This window comes from Scyliorhinus torazame, chromosome 19 (assembly GCF_047496885.1).
Source record: "Scyliorhinus torazame isolate Kashiwa2021f chromosome 19, sScyTor2.1, whole genome shotgun sequence".
Lineage (NCBI taxonomy): Eukaryota > Metazoa > Chordata > Chondrichthyes > Carcharhiniformes > Scyliorhinidae > Scyliorhinus > Scyliorhinus torazame.
In genome coordinates, this window is record NC_092725.1 from 23782385 (window position 1) to 23799054 (window position 16670).

A 16670-nucleotide genomic window follows, 5' to 3' on the forward strand; every position below is an offset into this window, starting at 1 on the left:
GAGAGACACGCACAAAGAAATAGACAGAGAGAGAGAGAGGCAGTGAGACAGAGAAAGACAGAGTGTGGTGAATGTATTACAGTAACCATTCCCCATGTATGGAACTGTACCATGCTGTTCCCCATGAGGACTCCACCTATGGACCATTGTCAGGTATTACCTGTGAAGTATCATGTCAGTGCCTTTGTGGGCTCCGCCCCTGACTCCTCCCCTTGAGGGGAGGTATAAAGAGCAGCAGCCCTGTAGGCGGCTCTCAGTAGCAGAGCAGTCGCAGGCAGGCACTGTTCTAGTCGATTAAAGCCACAGTTTACATCTACTCTCTGTTTTGCGTGAATTGATGGTCGCATCAGAGAGAAAGCAAGAGAAAGACACCAACAGAGAGAGAGTGAGAGACAGCGAGAGAGAGACGGCGAGAGAGAGAGAGAGAGATAGAGCGACAGTGGGAGACAGAGCGAGAAAGACAGTGGGAGACAGAGCGAGAGAGACACAGAGAGAGAGAGATACGGAGAGAGACAGAGAGAGAGAAGGATGCAAACACAGAGAGAGAGAGAGAGAGAGACACAGAGTGTGAGAGACCTAGAGAGAGAGGGGGGGGGGGGGCGAGAGAGAGAGGAGGGAGGGAGAGTCAGAGACAGGGAGAGAACGACCAAGAGAGAGACATAGAGATAACGAGCGAGAGAGAGACAGAGAGAGACAGAGAGAGAGAGAGAAACCAAAAGAGAGAGACAGACAGAGAGAGAGAGAGAGAGACAGAGGACAAAACAAATGGTAAAAAAACCAAGCCTTTGGTAGGAGTCCGCTGTTAACTGGCGCTCTGTTATTTTTTTGGTCTCAGTGGGGACGCCCCGACAAGGCCACACACACTCTCATTCTCTGCACTGAGGAGCTCCTTGCTCTGATTTCCTGACCCCCTCCCAACACAACCCCCCAGTGCCCACTCGCCTGTTGGGGGCCCTTGAGACCCCCTGCACCCCATCTCATATGGGCAGGGCACACCCAGGCCTGATCCCCGATGTGGGCAAAATGCCACCGGGCAATGCTATCCTGGCAGTGCCACCTGAGTACCCTGGTAGTGTCAGGGTGCCCAGGCAGCATTGCCAGGATGCCATGGTGCCAAGGTGGCATCAGCAGTGCCATGATGCCAGCCTTCCCAGATTCCAACCACTCGGATCCTCCAATTGCCTGGGAGACCTCCAAGTGCCTTGCCAGGTCCCCGTTTATGGTGGTGGTGGGGGTAACGGGTCTAATTGGACAGCATTACCAGAGGGGTAGCACAGGCGATATGGACTGAATGGCCACATTCAAGGATTAGGAAGATGATGATTGGACGATCAGTACATTTCCTGCCAGACTGAGTGAAAAGCTCTTTTTAAATACTGACAGAGGCATGGTGCATGAATGGCCTTCACTACTGTCCAATTCAGATCCCCCCATGGTGTCCATTCACCTCCCTATCTCTGTAACCTCCTCCAGCTCCTACAACCCTCCCTGTCTCTGCAACCTCCTCCAGCTCCTATAACTCCCTATCTCTGCAACCTCCTCCAGCCCCTACAACCCTCCCTGTCTCTACAACCTCCTCCAGCCCCTACAACCCTCCCTGTCTCTGCAACCTCCTCCAGCCCCTACAACCCTCCCTGTCTCTGCAACCTCCTCCAGCCCCTACAACCCTCCCTATCTCAGTAACCTCCTCCGGTCCCTACAACCCTCCCTATCCCTGTAACCTCCTCCAGCTCCTACAACCCTCCCTGTCTCTGCAACCTCCTCCAGCCCCTACGACCCTCCCTATCACTGTAACCTCCTCCAGCTCCTACAACCCTCCCTGTCTCTGCAACCTCCTCCAGCTCCTATAACTCCCTATCTCTGCAACCTCCTCCAGCCCCTACAACCCTCCCTGTCTCTGCAACGTCCTCCAGTCCCTACAACCCTCCCTATCTCTGTAACCTCCTCCAGCCCCTACAACCCTCCCTATCTCTGTAACCTCCTCCAGTCCCTACAACCCTCCCTGTCTCTGCAACCTCCTCCAGCCCCTACAACCCTCCCTATCTCTGCAACCTCCTCCAGCTCCTACAACCCTCCCTATCTCTGTAACCTCCTCCAGCCCCTACAACCCTCCCTGTCTCTGCAACCTCCTCCAGCTCCTATAACTCCCTATCTCTGCAACCTCCTCCAGCCCCTACAACCCTCCCTGTCTCTGCAACCTCCTCCAGCTCCTATAACTCCCTATCTCTACAGCCTCCTCCAGCCCCTACAACCCTCCCTATCTCTGCAACCTCCTCCAGTCCCTAAAACCCTCTCTAATCTCTGTAACCTCCTCCAATCCCGACAACCCTCCCTATCTCTGTAACCTCCTCCAGTCCCTAAAACCCTCTCTATCTCTGTAACCTCCTCCAGTCCCTAAAACCCTCCCTATCTCTGCAACCTCCTCCAACCCCTAAAACCCTCCCTGTCTCTGTAACCTCCTCCAGTCCCTAAAACCCTCCCTATCTCTGTAACCTCCTCCAGTCCCTAAAACCCTCTCTATCTCTGTAACCTCCTCCAGTCCCTAAAACCCTCTCTATCTCTGTAACCTCCTCCAGCCCCTATATCCCTCCCTATCTCTGTAACCTCCTCCAATCCCTACAACCCTCCCATCTCTGTAACCTCCTCCAGCCTCTGCAACCCTCCCTATCTCTGTAACGTCCTCCAGCCCCTACAACTCTCCCTAGCTCTGTAACCTGCTCCAGCCTCTACAACTCTCCCTCTCTCTGTCACCTCCTCCAGCCCCGACAATCTTCCCTGTCTCTCCCTTGTCTCTCTCCCTCCTCAAAGGCACCTGACGACTTTGACTCGGAGTGAACTCGTTTCCTCTTGTCCACAGTCCTGCTGTGGTCCCATGTTCCTATGTTCAGGTTACTCTATAAATTGAGGGTGGATTGTTTATCTCTCTGTCTCTCTCTCTTTCTCTCTCTCAGGGCTCAATTCATTGTGGTTGGAAGCTACTCAACCTTAACACTGGAAGTGACTCTGGAGAACACAGATGAGAATTCCTACTTCACCAAAGTAATCTACCAGGTCCCCACGGGCCTCACCTTCAGGAAAACCACCATCATTTCGGTGAGAGGGAGCTACTGTCAATTGCGCCGAGGGGGTGTGAGGGTTGGTGGGTTCCAGATCCCTCCCTACACACTCACCCGCAGCCCATTCTCCTAGCTCGAGGAACCAATTCGTGGGCCAATTGGGATCAATGACAGGCAAAATTATCAGAGGGAAAGTGGAGGCTCTGTGGTATTTTTCACTTGGTGGGTCATCCAGAGAGCCAGGTTAATGACTGGGGACACGGGTAGGAATCCCACCCAAGCTGACGGTGAAATTTGAATTCAATTTTTAAAAAATCTGGAACGAAAAGTCTTGTGCCAGCCATGGAAGCCGTAGTCGACCATCTGGTTCACTAATGTTTCTTTCGGGAAGGAAATCTGCTGTCCTCACCCGGTCTGGCCTACGTATGACTCCAGACCCACACAGCAATGGGGGTTGACTCTTTACGCTGCCCTCTGAAATTCCCCAGCAAGCCACCGCGTTCGAGGTCAAAGTCCTGGAACTTAATAACTAACAGTACGGTGGGGGTTCAAAGATGTGTAGGGTGAGTTGGGGTTACAGGGATAGCGCGGGGGAGTGGGCCTACGTCAGAGGGTGGGTGCAGACTCGATGGGCCGAATGGCCTCCTTCTACAACTGTTGGGATTCTAGCACGGCTGCTCACCCACCACCATCTCGAGGGCAATTAGGGATGAGCAATAAGTACTGCGCCGAGCCAACATCCCATGAATAAACATTTTTAAAACATCCATGTGTGGTGTAGGTACACCCACAGTGCTCTTAGAGAGGGAGTTCCAGGATTTTGATCCAGCGATACAGTCCAAGGCGGGATGGCATGGCGGTGTGAGGGGAACGTGCAGGGGTGTAAGTGGGGGGTTCCGCAGGGGCAGGGTGGGGGGGTTCTGCTCCCACACGCCTGACCGGCCCTTGCCCTTTGAGGTGGTGGTCTCGGAGCGGCGCGGGGCGCTGTGGAAGAAGGGTGGATGAGGTTGCTGCAGCGCATCCCGTGCATCATAAAAAAGGCTGCCCCCATGTCGCGTTGCTGGGAGACGGCGAATGCGGAAGGTTTGTCTCAAGGCTTGCACCACGTGCCTCTTGTAGCAGATCATTAACCGTCCTGTCCCTCCATTCCCCACCCCTCCCCTTTCGTTGCCAGGCCAGTCGTAGATCCCGCATCGAATGCGACGACTCAAAGAATTCCAAATACTCCGCCGTCGGAATCGTCTCTTGCCGGGTGAATCATCCCATCTTTCGGACCGGGACCAGAGTAAGTGCCCTAATCAGCAGGGGAGGGGGTGGGGGAGGGGAGGCCGCGAGTCGGAGTGGTGGGGGGACTCAGAATCCTCAGTATGTGATGGCTGAGCGGAACCTCATTTCCGGGATAGCGGGAGGCCCATTCAGTCCATCTTTTCCCTGCTATCTCATTGGGAGAACGATGCTAACTTGCATTCTTGGAGTATAAGGGCAAAGGAAGTCTTGCTACAGTCATTCAGGGCTGTGGTGTGACCACACCAGGAATACCGGGCCCAGTTTTGGTCTTCGTCTTCAAGGAAAGAGATACTCATTTTGGTATCGGGTCAGCGAAGCTTGACTAGGCGATGAGGGGCTGATCCTATGATGAGAGGCTGAGTGAATTCCATATTCCCTGGAGAACAAGAGGCGATCTGATTGAAACATTCACGGTTCTGAAGGGGTAGACACTGACAGGTTGTTCCCCCAACTCTCTGGGCTGGGGAATCTAGAACACTGGGATTGGGGGGGGGGGTTGGTTTGAGGAGACAGTCTCAGGATAAGCAGTTGGCCATTTTGGACTGAGCTGAGGGGAAATTCCTTCACTCGGAAGGTCGTTAAGCTTTGGAATTCTCTCCCCCAGAGGATTGTGGGTGCTCCGTCGTGGAGTATGTTCGAGACCAGGGTCGATAGACTGGGGGAAGTCGAGGCATAGGGAGAGCGGGCGGGAGAGAGTGGAGTTGAGGCAAAAGGTTAACCATGGTTATATTGGATGGGGAGCAGGCTGAAGAGGGCCAAAAGGCCTCCACAAATTGCTGTTTGTTGGGTTCATCAGAATCGACAAGCTCGGTTAAAAGGGGCTGGTTTTAAGGAGCATCTTGAAAGAGGAGGAGGATGTACAGAGCTTCCAGAGCTTAGGAACCCACCAACACCCCCCTCCCCTCCCCCACCGCCCTTCCCCAGGCAGCTGAAGGCACGGCCACCAATGGTGGAGCAATGGGAATCGGGGGATGGTTGAGTGCCCGGAATTGGAAGAGTGGAGAGATCACGGAGGCTGATAGAAGATTACACAGAGAGAGGGTTGTAGAGGCTGGGGGAGGTTATAGAGATGGGGAGGGTTGTAGGGGCTGAAGGGGGTTACAGAGATAGGGAGGGGTGTAGGGGCTGAAGGGGGTTACAGAGATAGGGAGGGTTGTAGAGGCTGGGGGAGGTTATAGAGATAGGGAGGGTTGTAGGGGCTGGAGGGGTTTACAGATAGGGAGGGTTGGAGTGGCTGAAGGAGGTTACAGAGATAGGGAGGGTTGTAGGAGCTGGAGGGGGTTACAGATAGGGAGGGTTGGAGTGGCTGAAGGAGGTTACAGAGATAGGGCGGACTACAGAGTTCGGGAGGTTTGTAGGGGCTGGAGGAGGTTACAGAGATAGGAAGGGGCTGGAGGGGGCTACAGAGATAGGGGGGGTTGTAGGGGCTGGAGGGTGTTACAGAGATAGGGAGGTGTGTAGAGGCTGGAGGAGGTCACAGAGACAGGGAGGGTTGTAGAGGCTGGAGGGGGTTACAGAGATAGGGAGGGGTGTAGGGGCTGAAGGGGGTTACAGAGATAGGGAGGGGTGTAGGGGCTGGAGGGGGTTACAGAGATAGGGAGAGGTGTAGGGGCTGAAGGGAGTTACAGAGATAGGGAGGGGTGTAGAGGCTGGAGGGGGTTACAGAGATAGGGAGAGGTGTAGGGGCTGGAGGGGGTTACAGAGATCGGGAGGGGTGTAGGGGCTTGAGGGGGTTACAGAGATAAGGAGGGGTGTGGGGCTGGAGGGGTTTACAAAGATAGGGAGGGTTTTCTGAGTTAGAGGAGGTTACAGAGGTAGGGAAAGTTGTATGTGTTGAAGAATTAACAAAGATAGGGGGAGGAGAGAGCTCCATGGAGGGATTTGAAACCGAGGATGAAATTTGAAAATCGGGGCATTTGTGGATTGTGAGCCTGTGTATGTCAGCGAGCACAGGGGAGGGTAGTGGAGATGCATTGTGAGCGAGGACAAAGAGGGACAGCAGAGTTTTAGATAGGTTTGTGGAGTGTAGGATGAGGGTATGCAGCCGGGAGTGGGCCGGAACAGTCGGGTCAGGACGTGATATCAGCACGAGGGTGGTCACACCGTTTGAGAAACAGTCAGACGATAAGGGAGGGATCAAATGCCCACTTATCACTCCTAAATCCGGGAGCCGAGTCAGTCAGATTATCTAACTGCTCATTGTTTTTTCCCACCACACCCCTCAACTCCTGGCACCTCAAACCCTCCTGTCCTTAGATGCGGTTCAACACGACCTTCGATGTAGCATCTGACGTGGTGTGGCAAAGGGAAGCCAAAATCAGCATCAACGCCACCAGGTAAGGCCGCCACCCTGACGACGAGCTCGCAGCACCCTTCCACCCCGATGACGAGCTCGCAGCACCCTTCCACCCCGACGACGAGCTCGCAGCACCCTTCCACCCCGACGACGAGCTCGCAGCACCCTTCCACCCCGACGACGAGCTCGCAGCACCCTTCCACCCCGACGGCGAGCTCGCAGCACCCTTCCACCCCGACGACGAGCTCGCAGCACCCTTCCACCCCGACGACGAGCTCACAGCACCCTTCCACCCCGACGACGAGCTCGCAGCACCCTTCCACCCCGACGACGAGCTCGCAGCACCCTTCCACCCCGACGACGAGCTCGCAGCACCCTTCCACCCCGACGACGAGCTCGCAGCACCCTTCCACCCCGACGACGAGCTCGCAGCACCCTTCCACCCCGACGACGAGCTCGCAGCACCCTTCCACCCCGACGACGAGCTCGCAGCACTCTTCCACCCCGACGACGAGCTCGCAGCACCCTTCCACCCCGACGACGAGCTCGCAGCACCCTTCCACCTCAACGACGAGCTCGCAGCACCCTTCCACCCCGACGACGAGCTCGCAGCACCCTTCCACCCCGACGTCGAGCTCGCAGCACCCTTCCACCCCGACGACGAGCTCGCAGCACCCTTCCACCCCGACGCTCAACTTGCAGATTCAGGGATGCGGGTAACAGGGTGCTGACTGAAGATCCAGGCATCTCACGGTGATGGTCCTTCCTCGCCCATGCCCTCAGACTGATGTGTTCGCAACCCCTCCCCTCCGCTATGAGGTTCCCGTATCCCCTCACCGACTATCCCTCCCCCAGGCGACCAAATCACAAAATTCCAACGTAATCGCAGTTCGGGGCTTCGGCTACATAAGTAAAATAACCATCGAGTGGCCAGGGCGACAGGCCGGCCAGCACAGGGCGAGTCCTCTATACCACTAATACCCCCTATACCAGGGCAACAGGCCGGTCAGCACAGAGCGAGTCCTCTATACCACTAATACCCCCTATACCAGGGCGACAGGCCGGTCAGCACAGGGCGAGTCCTCTATACCACTAATACCCCCTATACCAGGGCGACAGGGCGGCCAGCACAGGGCAAATCCTCAATACCACTAATACCCCCTATACCAGGGCGACAGGGCGGTCAGCACAGGGTGAGTCCTCTGTACCACTAATACCCCCAAAACCAGGGCGACAGGCCGGTCAGCACAGGGCGAATCCTCTATACCACTAATACCCCTATACCAGGGCGATAGGGCGGTAAGCACAGGGCGAGTCCTCTGTACCACTAATACCCCCAAAACCAGGGCGACAGGCCGGTCAGCACAGGGCGAATCCTCTATACCACTAATACCCCTATACCAGGGCGACAGGCCGGTCAGCACAGGGCGAGTCCTCTATACCACTAATTCCCCCTATACCAGGGCGACAGGGCGGTCAGCACAGGGCGAGTCCTCTATACCACTAATACCCCCTATACCAGGGCGACAGGCCGGTTAGCACAGAGCGAATCCTCTATACCACTAATACCCCCTATACCAGGGCGACAAGCCCGTCAGCACAGAGCGAATCCTCTGTACCACTAATACCCTCTATACCACGGCGACAGGCCGGTCAGCACAGGGCGAATCCTCTATACCACTAATACCCCCTATACCAGGACGAAAAGCCCGTCAGCACAGAGCGAATCCTCTGTACCACTAATACCCTCAATACCAGGGCGACAGGCCGGTCAGCACAGAGCGAATCCTCTGTACCACTAATACCCTCTATACCACGGCGACAGGCCGGTCAGCACAGGGCGAATCCTCTATACCACTAATACCCCCTATACCACGGCGACAGGCCGGTCAGCACAGAGCGAATCCTCTGTACCACTAATACCCTCTATACCAGGGCGACAGGCCGGTCAGCACAGGGCGAATCCTCTATACCACTAATACCCCCTATACCAGGGCGACAGGGCGGTCAGCACAGAGCGAATCCTCTATACCACTAATACCCCCTATACCAGGGCGACAGGGCGGTCAGCACAGAGCGAATCCTCTATACCACTAATACCCCCGATACCAGGGCGACAGGCCGGTCAGCACAGGGCGAATCCTCTATATCACTAACACCCCCTATACCAGGGCGACAGGCCGGTCAGCACAGGGCGAATCCTCTATACCACTAATACCCCCTATACCAGGGCGACAGGGCGGTCAGCACAGAGCGAATCCTCTATACCACTAATACCCCCGATACCAGGGCGACAGGCCGGTCAGCACAGGGCGAATCCTCTATATCACTAACACCCCCTATACCAGGGCGACAGGCCGGTCAGCACAGGGCGAATCCTCTATACCACTAATACCCCCTATACCAGGGCGACAGGGCGGTCAGCACAGGGCGAATCCTCTATACCACTAATACCCCCTATACCAGGGCGACAGGGCGGTCAGCACAGAGCGAATCCTCTATACCACTAATACCCCCTATACCAGGGCGACAGGCCGGTCAGCACAGGGCGAATCCTCTATACCACTAATACCCCCTATACCAGGGCGACAGGCCGGTCAGCACAGGGCGAGTCCTCTATACCACTAATACCCCCTATACCAGGGCGACAGGGCGGTCAGCACAGGGCGAGTCCTCTATACCACTAATACCCTCTATACCTGGGCGACAGGCCGGTCAGCACAGAGCGAATCCTCTATACCACTAATACCCCTATACCAGGGCGACAGGCCGGTCAGCACAGGGCGAATCCTCTATACCACCAATACCCCCTATACCAGGGCGACAGGCCGGTCAGCACAGAGCGAGTCCTCTATACCACTAATACCCTCTATACCTGGGCGACAGGCCGGTCAGCACAGAGCGAATCCTCTATACCACTAATACCCCTATACCAGGGCGACAGGCCGGTCAGCACAGGGCGAATCCTCTATACCACCAATACCCCTTATACCAGGGCGACAGGCCGGTCAGCACAGGGCGAACCCTCCATACCACGAATACCCCCTATACCAGGGCGACAGGCCGGTCAGCACAGAGCGAGTCCTCTATACCACTAATACCCTCTATACCTGGGCGACAGGCCGGTCAGCACAGAGCGAGTCCTCTATACCACCAATACCCCCTATACCAGGGCGACAGGCCGGTCAGCACAGAGCGAGTCCTCGATACCACTAATACCCCCTATACCAGGGCGACAGGCCGGTCAGCACAGGGTGAGTCCTCAATACCACTAATACCCCCTATACCAGGGCGACAGGCCGGTCAGCACAGGGCGAACCCTCTATACCACGAATACCCCCTATACCAGGGCGACAGGCCGGTCAGCACAGAGCGAATCCTCTATACCACGAATACCCCCTATACCAGGGCGACAGGCCGGTCAGCACAGGGCGAGTCCTCTATACCACTAATACCCCCGATACCAGGGCGACAGGCCGGTCAGCACAGAGCGAATCCTCTATACCACTAATACCCTCTATACCTGGGCGACAGGCCGGTCAGCACAGAGCGAATCCTCTATACCACTAATACCCCTATACCAGGGCGACAGGCCGGTCAGCACAGGGCGAATCCTCTATACCACTAATACCCCCTAAAGCAGGGCGACAGGGCGGTCAGCACAGGGCAAATCCTCTATACCACTAATACCCCCTATACCAGGGCGACAGGCCGGTCAGCACAGGGCGAATCCTCGATACCACTAATACCCCCTATACCAGGGCGACAGGCCGGTCAGCACAGGGCGAATCCTCGATACCACTAATACCCCCTATACCAGGGTGACAGGGCGGTCAGCACAGGGCGAGTCCTCTATACCACTAATACCCCCTATACCAGGGCGACAGGGCGGTCAGCACAGGGCGAATACTCGATACCACTAATACCCCCTATACCAGGGCGACAGGCCGGTCAGCACAGGGCGAATCCTCGATACCACTAATACCCCCTATACCAGGGCGACAGGGCGGTCAGCACAGGGCGAGTCCTCTATACCACTAATACCCCCTATACCAGGGCGACAGGGCGGTCAGCACAGGGCGAATACTCTATGCCACTAATACCACCGATACCAGGGCGACAGGCCGGTCAGCACAGGGCGAATCCTCTATACCACTAATACCGCCCATACCAGGGCGACAGGCCGGTCAGCACAGGGCGAATCCTCTATACCACTAATACCCCCTATACCAGGGCGACAGGGCGGTCAGCACAGGGCGAACCCTCTATACCACTAATACCCCCCATACCAGGGCGACAGGCCGGTCAGCACAGGGCGAATACTCTATACCACTAATACCCCTATACCAGGGCGACAGGGCGGTCAGCACAGAGCGAATCCTCTATACCACTAATACCCCTATACCAGGGCGACAGGCCGGTCAGCACAGGGCGAATACTCTATACCACTAATACCCCTATACCAGGGCGACAGGCCGGTCAGCACAGGGCGAATCCTCTATACCACTAATACCCCCTATACCAGGCGACAGGGCGGTCAGCACAGAGCGAATCCTCTATACCACTAATACCCCTATACCAGGGCGACAGGCCGGTCAGCACAGGGCGAATACTCTATACCACTAATACCCCTATACCAGGGCGACAGGGCGGTCAGCACAGAGCGAATCCTCTATACCACTAATACCCCTATACCAGGGCGACAGGCCGGTCAGCACAGGGCGAATACTCTATACCACTAATACCCCCTATACCAGGGCGACAGGCCGGTCAGCACAGGGCGAGTCCTCTATACCACTAATACCCCCTATACCAGGGCGACAGGCCGGTCAGCACAGAGCGAATCCTCTATACCACTAATACCCCTATACCAGGGCGACAGGCCGGTCAGCACAGGGCAAATCCTCTATACCACTAATACCCCCTATACCAGGCGACAGGGCGGTCAGCACAGAGCGAATCCTCTATACCACTAATACCCCTATACCAGGGCGACAGGCCGGTCAGCACAGGGCGAATACTCTATACCACTAATACCCCTATACCAGGGCGACAGGGTGGTCAGCACAGGGCGCATCCTCTATACCACTAATACCCCCTATACCAGGCGACAGGCCGGTCAGCACAGAGCGAATCCTCTATACCACTAATACCCCCTATACCAGGGCGACAGGCCGGTCAGCAGAGGGCGAATACTCAATACCACTAATACCCCCTATACCAGGGCGACAGGCCGGTCAGCACAGGACGAATCCTCAATACCATTAATACCCCCGATACCAGGGCGACAGGCCGGTCAGCACAGAGCGAATCCTCAATACCATTAATACCCCCGATACCAGGGCGACAGGCCGGTCAGCACAGAACGAGTCCTCTATACCACTAATACCCCCATACCAGGGCGACAGGCCGGTCAGCACAGGGCGAATCCTCTATACCACTAATACCCCCTATACCAGGGCGACAGGCCGGTCAGCACAGGGCGAGTCCTCTATACCACTAATACCCCCTATACCAGGGCGACAGGCCGGTCAGCACAGGGCGAATCCTCTATACCACTAATACCCCCTATACCAGGGCGACAGGCCGGTCAGCACAGGGCGAATCCTCTATACCACTAATACCCCCTATACCAGGGCGACAGGCCGGTCAGCACAGGGCGAATCCTCGATACCACTAATACCCCCTATACCAGGCGACAGGCCGGTCAGCACAGGGCGAACCCTCTATACCACTAATACCCCCTATACCAGGGCGACAGGCCGGTCAGCACAGGACGAATCCTCTATACCACTAATACCCCCTATACCAGGGCGACATGGTGGTCAGCACAGGGCGAGTCCTCTATACCACTAATACCCCCTATACCAGGGCGACAGGCCGGTCAGCACAGGGCGAGTCCTCTATACCACTAATACCCCCTATACCAGGCGACAGGCCGGTCAGCACAGGGCGAGTCCTCAATACCACTAATACCCCCTATACCAGGGCGACAGGGCGGTCAGCACAGGGCGAATCCTCGATACCACTAATACCCCCTATACCAGGGCGACAGGCCGGTCAGCACAGGGCGAACCCTCTATACCACTAATACCCCCTATACCAGGGCGACAGGGCGGTCAGCACAGGGCGAATCCTCTATACCACTAATACCCCCTATACCAGGTCGACAGGCCGGTCAGCACAGGGCGAGTCCTCTATACCACTAATACCCCTATACCAGGGCGACAGGGCGGTCAGCACAGAGCGAATCCTCTATACCACTAATACCCCTATACCAGGGCGACAGGCCGGTCAGCACAGGGCGAATACTCTATACCACTAATACCCCTATACCACGGCGACAGGGTGGTCAGCACAGGGCGCATCCTCTATACCACTAATACCCCCTATACCAGGCGACAGGCCGGTCAGCACAGAGCGAATCCTCTATACCACTAATACCCCCTATACCAGGGCGACAGGCCGGTCAGCAGAGGGCGAATACTCAATACCACTCATACCCCCTATACCAGGGCGACAGGCCGGTCAGCACAGGACGAATCCTCAATACCATTAATACCCCCGATACCAGGGCGACAGGCCGGTCAGCACAGGGCGAGTCCTCTATACCACTAATACCCCCTATACCAGGGCGACAGGGCGGTCAGCACAGGGCGAGTCCTCTATACCACTAATACCCTCTATACCTGGGCGACAGGCCGGTCAGCACAGAGCGAATCCTCTATACCACTAATACCCCTATACCAGGGCGACAGGCCGGTCAGCACAGGGCGAATCCTCTATACCACCAATACCCCCTATACCAGGGCGACAGGCCGGTCAGCACAGAGCGAGTCCTCTATACCACTAATACCCTCTATACCTGGGCGACAGGCCGGTCAGCACAGAGCGAATCCTCTATACCACTAATACCCCTATACCAGGGCGACAGGCCGGTCAGCACAGGGCGAATCCTCTATACCACCAATACCCCTTATACCAGGGCGACAGGCCGGTCAGCACAGGGCGAACCCTCCATACCACGAATACCCCCTATACCAGGGCGACAGGCCGGTCAGCACAGAGCGAGTCCTCTATACCACTAATACCCTCTATACCTGGGCGACAGGCCGGTCAGCACAGAGCGAGTCCTCTATACCACCAATACCCCCTATACCAGGGCGACAGGCCGGTCAGCACAGAGCGAGTCCTCGATACCACTAATACCCCCTATACCAGGGCGACAGGCCGGTCAGCACAGGGTGAGTCCTCAATACCACTAATACCCCCTATACCAGGGCGACAGGCCGGTCAGCACAGGGCGAACCCTCTATACCACGAATACCCCCTATACCAGGGCGACAGGCCGGTCAGCACAGAGCGAATCCTCTATACCACGAATACCCCCTATACCAGGGCGACAGGCCGGTCAGCACAGGGCGAGTCCTCTATACCACTAATACCCCCGATACCAGGGCGACAGGCCGGTCAGCACAGAGCGAATCCTCTATACCACTAATACCCTCTATACCTGGGCGACAGGCCGGTCAGCACAGAGCGAATCCTCTATACCACTAATACCCCTATACCAGGGCGACAGGCCGGTCAGCACAGGGCGAATCCTCTATACCACTAATACCCCCTAAAGCAGGGCGACAGGGCGGTCAGCACAGGGCAAATCCTCTATACCACTAATACCCCCTATACCAGGGCGACAGGCCGGTCAGCACAGGGCGAATCCTCGATACCACTAATACCCCCTATACCAGGGCGACAGGCCGGTCAGCACAGGGCGAATCCTCGATACCACTAATACCCCCTATACCAGGGTGACAGGGCGGTCAGCACAGGGCGAGTCCTCTATACCACTAATACCCCCTATACCAGGGCGACAGGGCGGTCAGCACAGGGCGAATACTCGATACCACTAATACCCCCTATACCAGGGCGACAGGCCGGTCAGCACAGGGCGAATCCTCGATACCACTAATACCCCCTATACCAGGGCGACAGGGCGGTCAGCACAGGGCGAGTCCTCTATACCACTAATACCCCCTATACCAGGGCGACAGGGCGGTCAGCACAGGGCGAATACTCTATGCCACTAATACCACCGATACCAGGGCGACAGGCCGGTCAGCACAGGGCGAATCCTCTATACCACTAATACCGCCCATACCAGGGCGACAGGCCGGTCAGCACAGGGCGAATCCTCTATACCACTAATACCCCCTATACCAGGGCGACAGGGCGGTCAGCACAGGGCGAACCCTCTATACCACTAATACCCCCCATACCAGGGCGACAGGCCGGTCAGCACAGGGCGAATACTCTATACCACTAATACCCCTATACCAGGGCGACAGGGCGGTCAGCACAGAGCGAATCCTCTATACCACTAATACCCCTATACCAGGGCGACAGGCCGGTCAGCACAGGGCGAATACTCTATACCACTAATACCCCTATACCAGGGCGACAGGCCGGTCAGCACAGGGCGAATCCTCTATACCACTAATACCCCCTATACCAGGCGACAGGGCGGTCAGCACAGAGCGAATCCTCTATACCACTAATACCCCTATACCAGGGCGACAGGCCGGTCAGCACAGGGCGAATACTCTATACCACTAATACCCCTATACCAGGGCGACAGGGCGGTCAGCACAGAGCGAATCCTCTATACCACTAATACCCCTATACCAGGGCGACAGGCCGGTCAGCACAGGGCGAATACTCTATACCACTAATACCCCCTATACCAGGGCGACAGGCCGGTCAGCACAGGGCGAGTCCTCTATACCACTAATACCCCCTATACCAGGGCGACAGGCCGGTCAGCACAGAGCGAATCCTCTATACCACTAATACCCCTATACCAGGGCGACAGGCCGGTCAGCACAGGGCAAATCCTCTATACCACTAATACCCCCTATACCAGGCGACAGGGCGGTCAGCACAGAGCGAATCCTCTATACCACTAATACCCCTATACCAGGGCGACAGGCCGGTCAGCACAGGGCGAATACTCTATACCACTAATACCCCTATACCAGGGCGACAGGGTGGTCAGCACAGGGCGCATCCTCTATACCACTAATACCCCCTATACCAGGCGACAGGCCGGTCAGCACAGAGCGAATCCTCTATACCACTAATACCCCCTATACCAGGGCGACAGGCCGGTCAGCAGAGGGCGAATACTCAATACCACTAATACCCCCTATACCAGGGCGACAGGCCGGTCAGCACAGGACGAATCCTCAATACCATTAATACCCCCGATACCAGGGCGACAGGCCGGTCAGCACAGAGCGAATCCTCAATACCATTAATACCCCCGATACCAGGGCGACAGGCCGGTCAGCACAGAACGAGTCCTCTATACCACTAATACCCCCATACCAGGGCGACAGGCCGGTCAGCACAGGGCGAATCCTCTATACCACTAATACCCCCTATACCAGGGCGACAGGCCGGTCAGCACAGGGCGAGTCCTCTATACCACTAATACCCCCTATACCAGGGCGACAGGCCGGTCAGCACAGGGCGAATCCTCTATACCACTAATACCCCCTATACCAGGGCGACAGGCCGGTCAGCACAGGGCGAATCCTCTATACCACTAATACCCCCTATACCAGGGCGACAGGCCGGTCAGCACAGGGCGAATCCTCGATACCACTAATACCCCCTATACCAGGCGACAGGCCGGTCAGCACAGGGCGAACCCTCTATACCACTAATACCCCCTATACCAGGGCGACAGGCCGGTCAGCACAGGACGAATCCTCTATACCACTAATACCCCCTATACCAGGGCGACATGGTGGTCAGCACAGGGCGAGTCCTCTATACCACTAATACCCCCTATACCAGGGCGACAGGCCGGTCAGCACAGGGCGAGTCCTCTATACCACTAATACCCCCTATACCAGGCGACAGGCCGGTCAGCACAGGGCGAGTCCTCAATACCACTAATACCCCCTATACCAGGGCGACAGGGCGGTCAGCACAGGGCGAATCCTCGATACCACTAATACCCCCTA

At 56.5% G+C, this 16670-nt stretch overlaps 1 protein-coding gene across 1 annotated transcript in view; it reads left to right on the top strand.

Annotated features, from left to right (window-relative positions):
* LOC140396640 (integrin alpha-M-like) overlaps positions 1–16670 on the top strand; it is a 283291-nt gene that overhangs the window by 235562 nt on the left and 31059 nt on the right. Inside the window, exons 18-20 of the mRNA XM_072485434.1 lie at positions 2952–3093; positions 4231–4341; positions 6600–6679. Of these exons, the coding sequence (XP_072341535.1) occupies positions 2952–3093; positions 4231–4341; positions 6600–6679 (333 nt within the window). The remainder of the gene's footprint in view (positions 1–2951; positions 3094–4230; positions 4342–6599; positions 6680–16670) is intronic.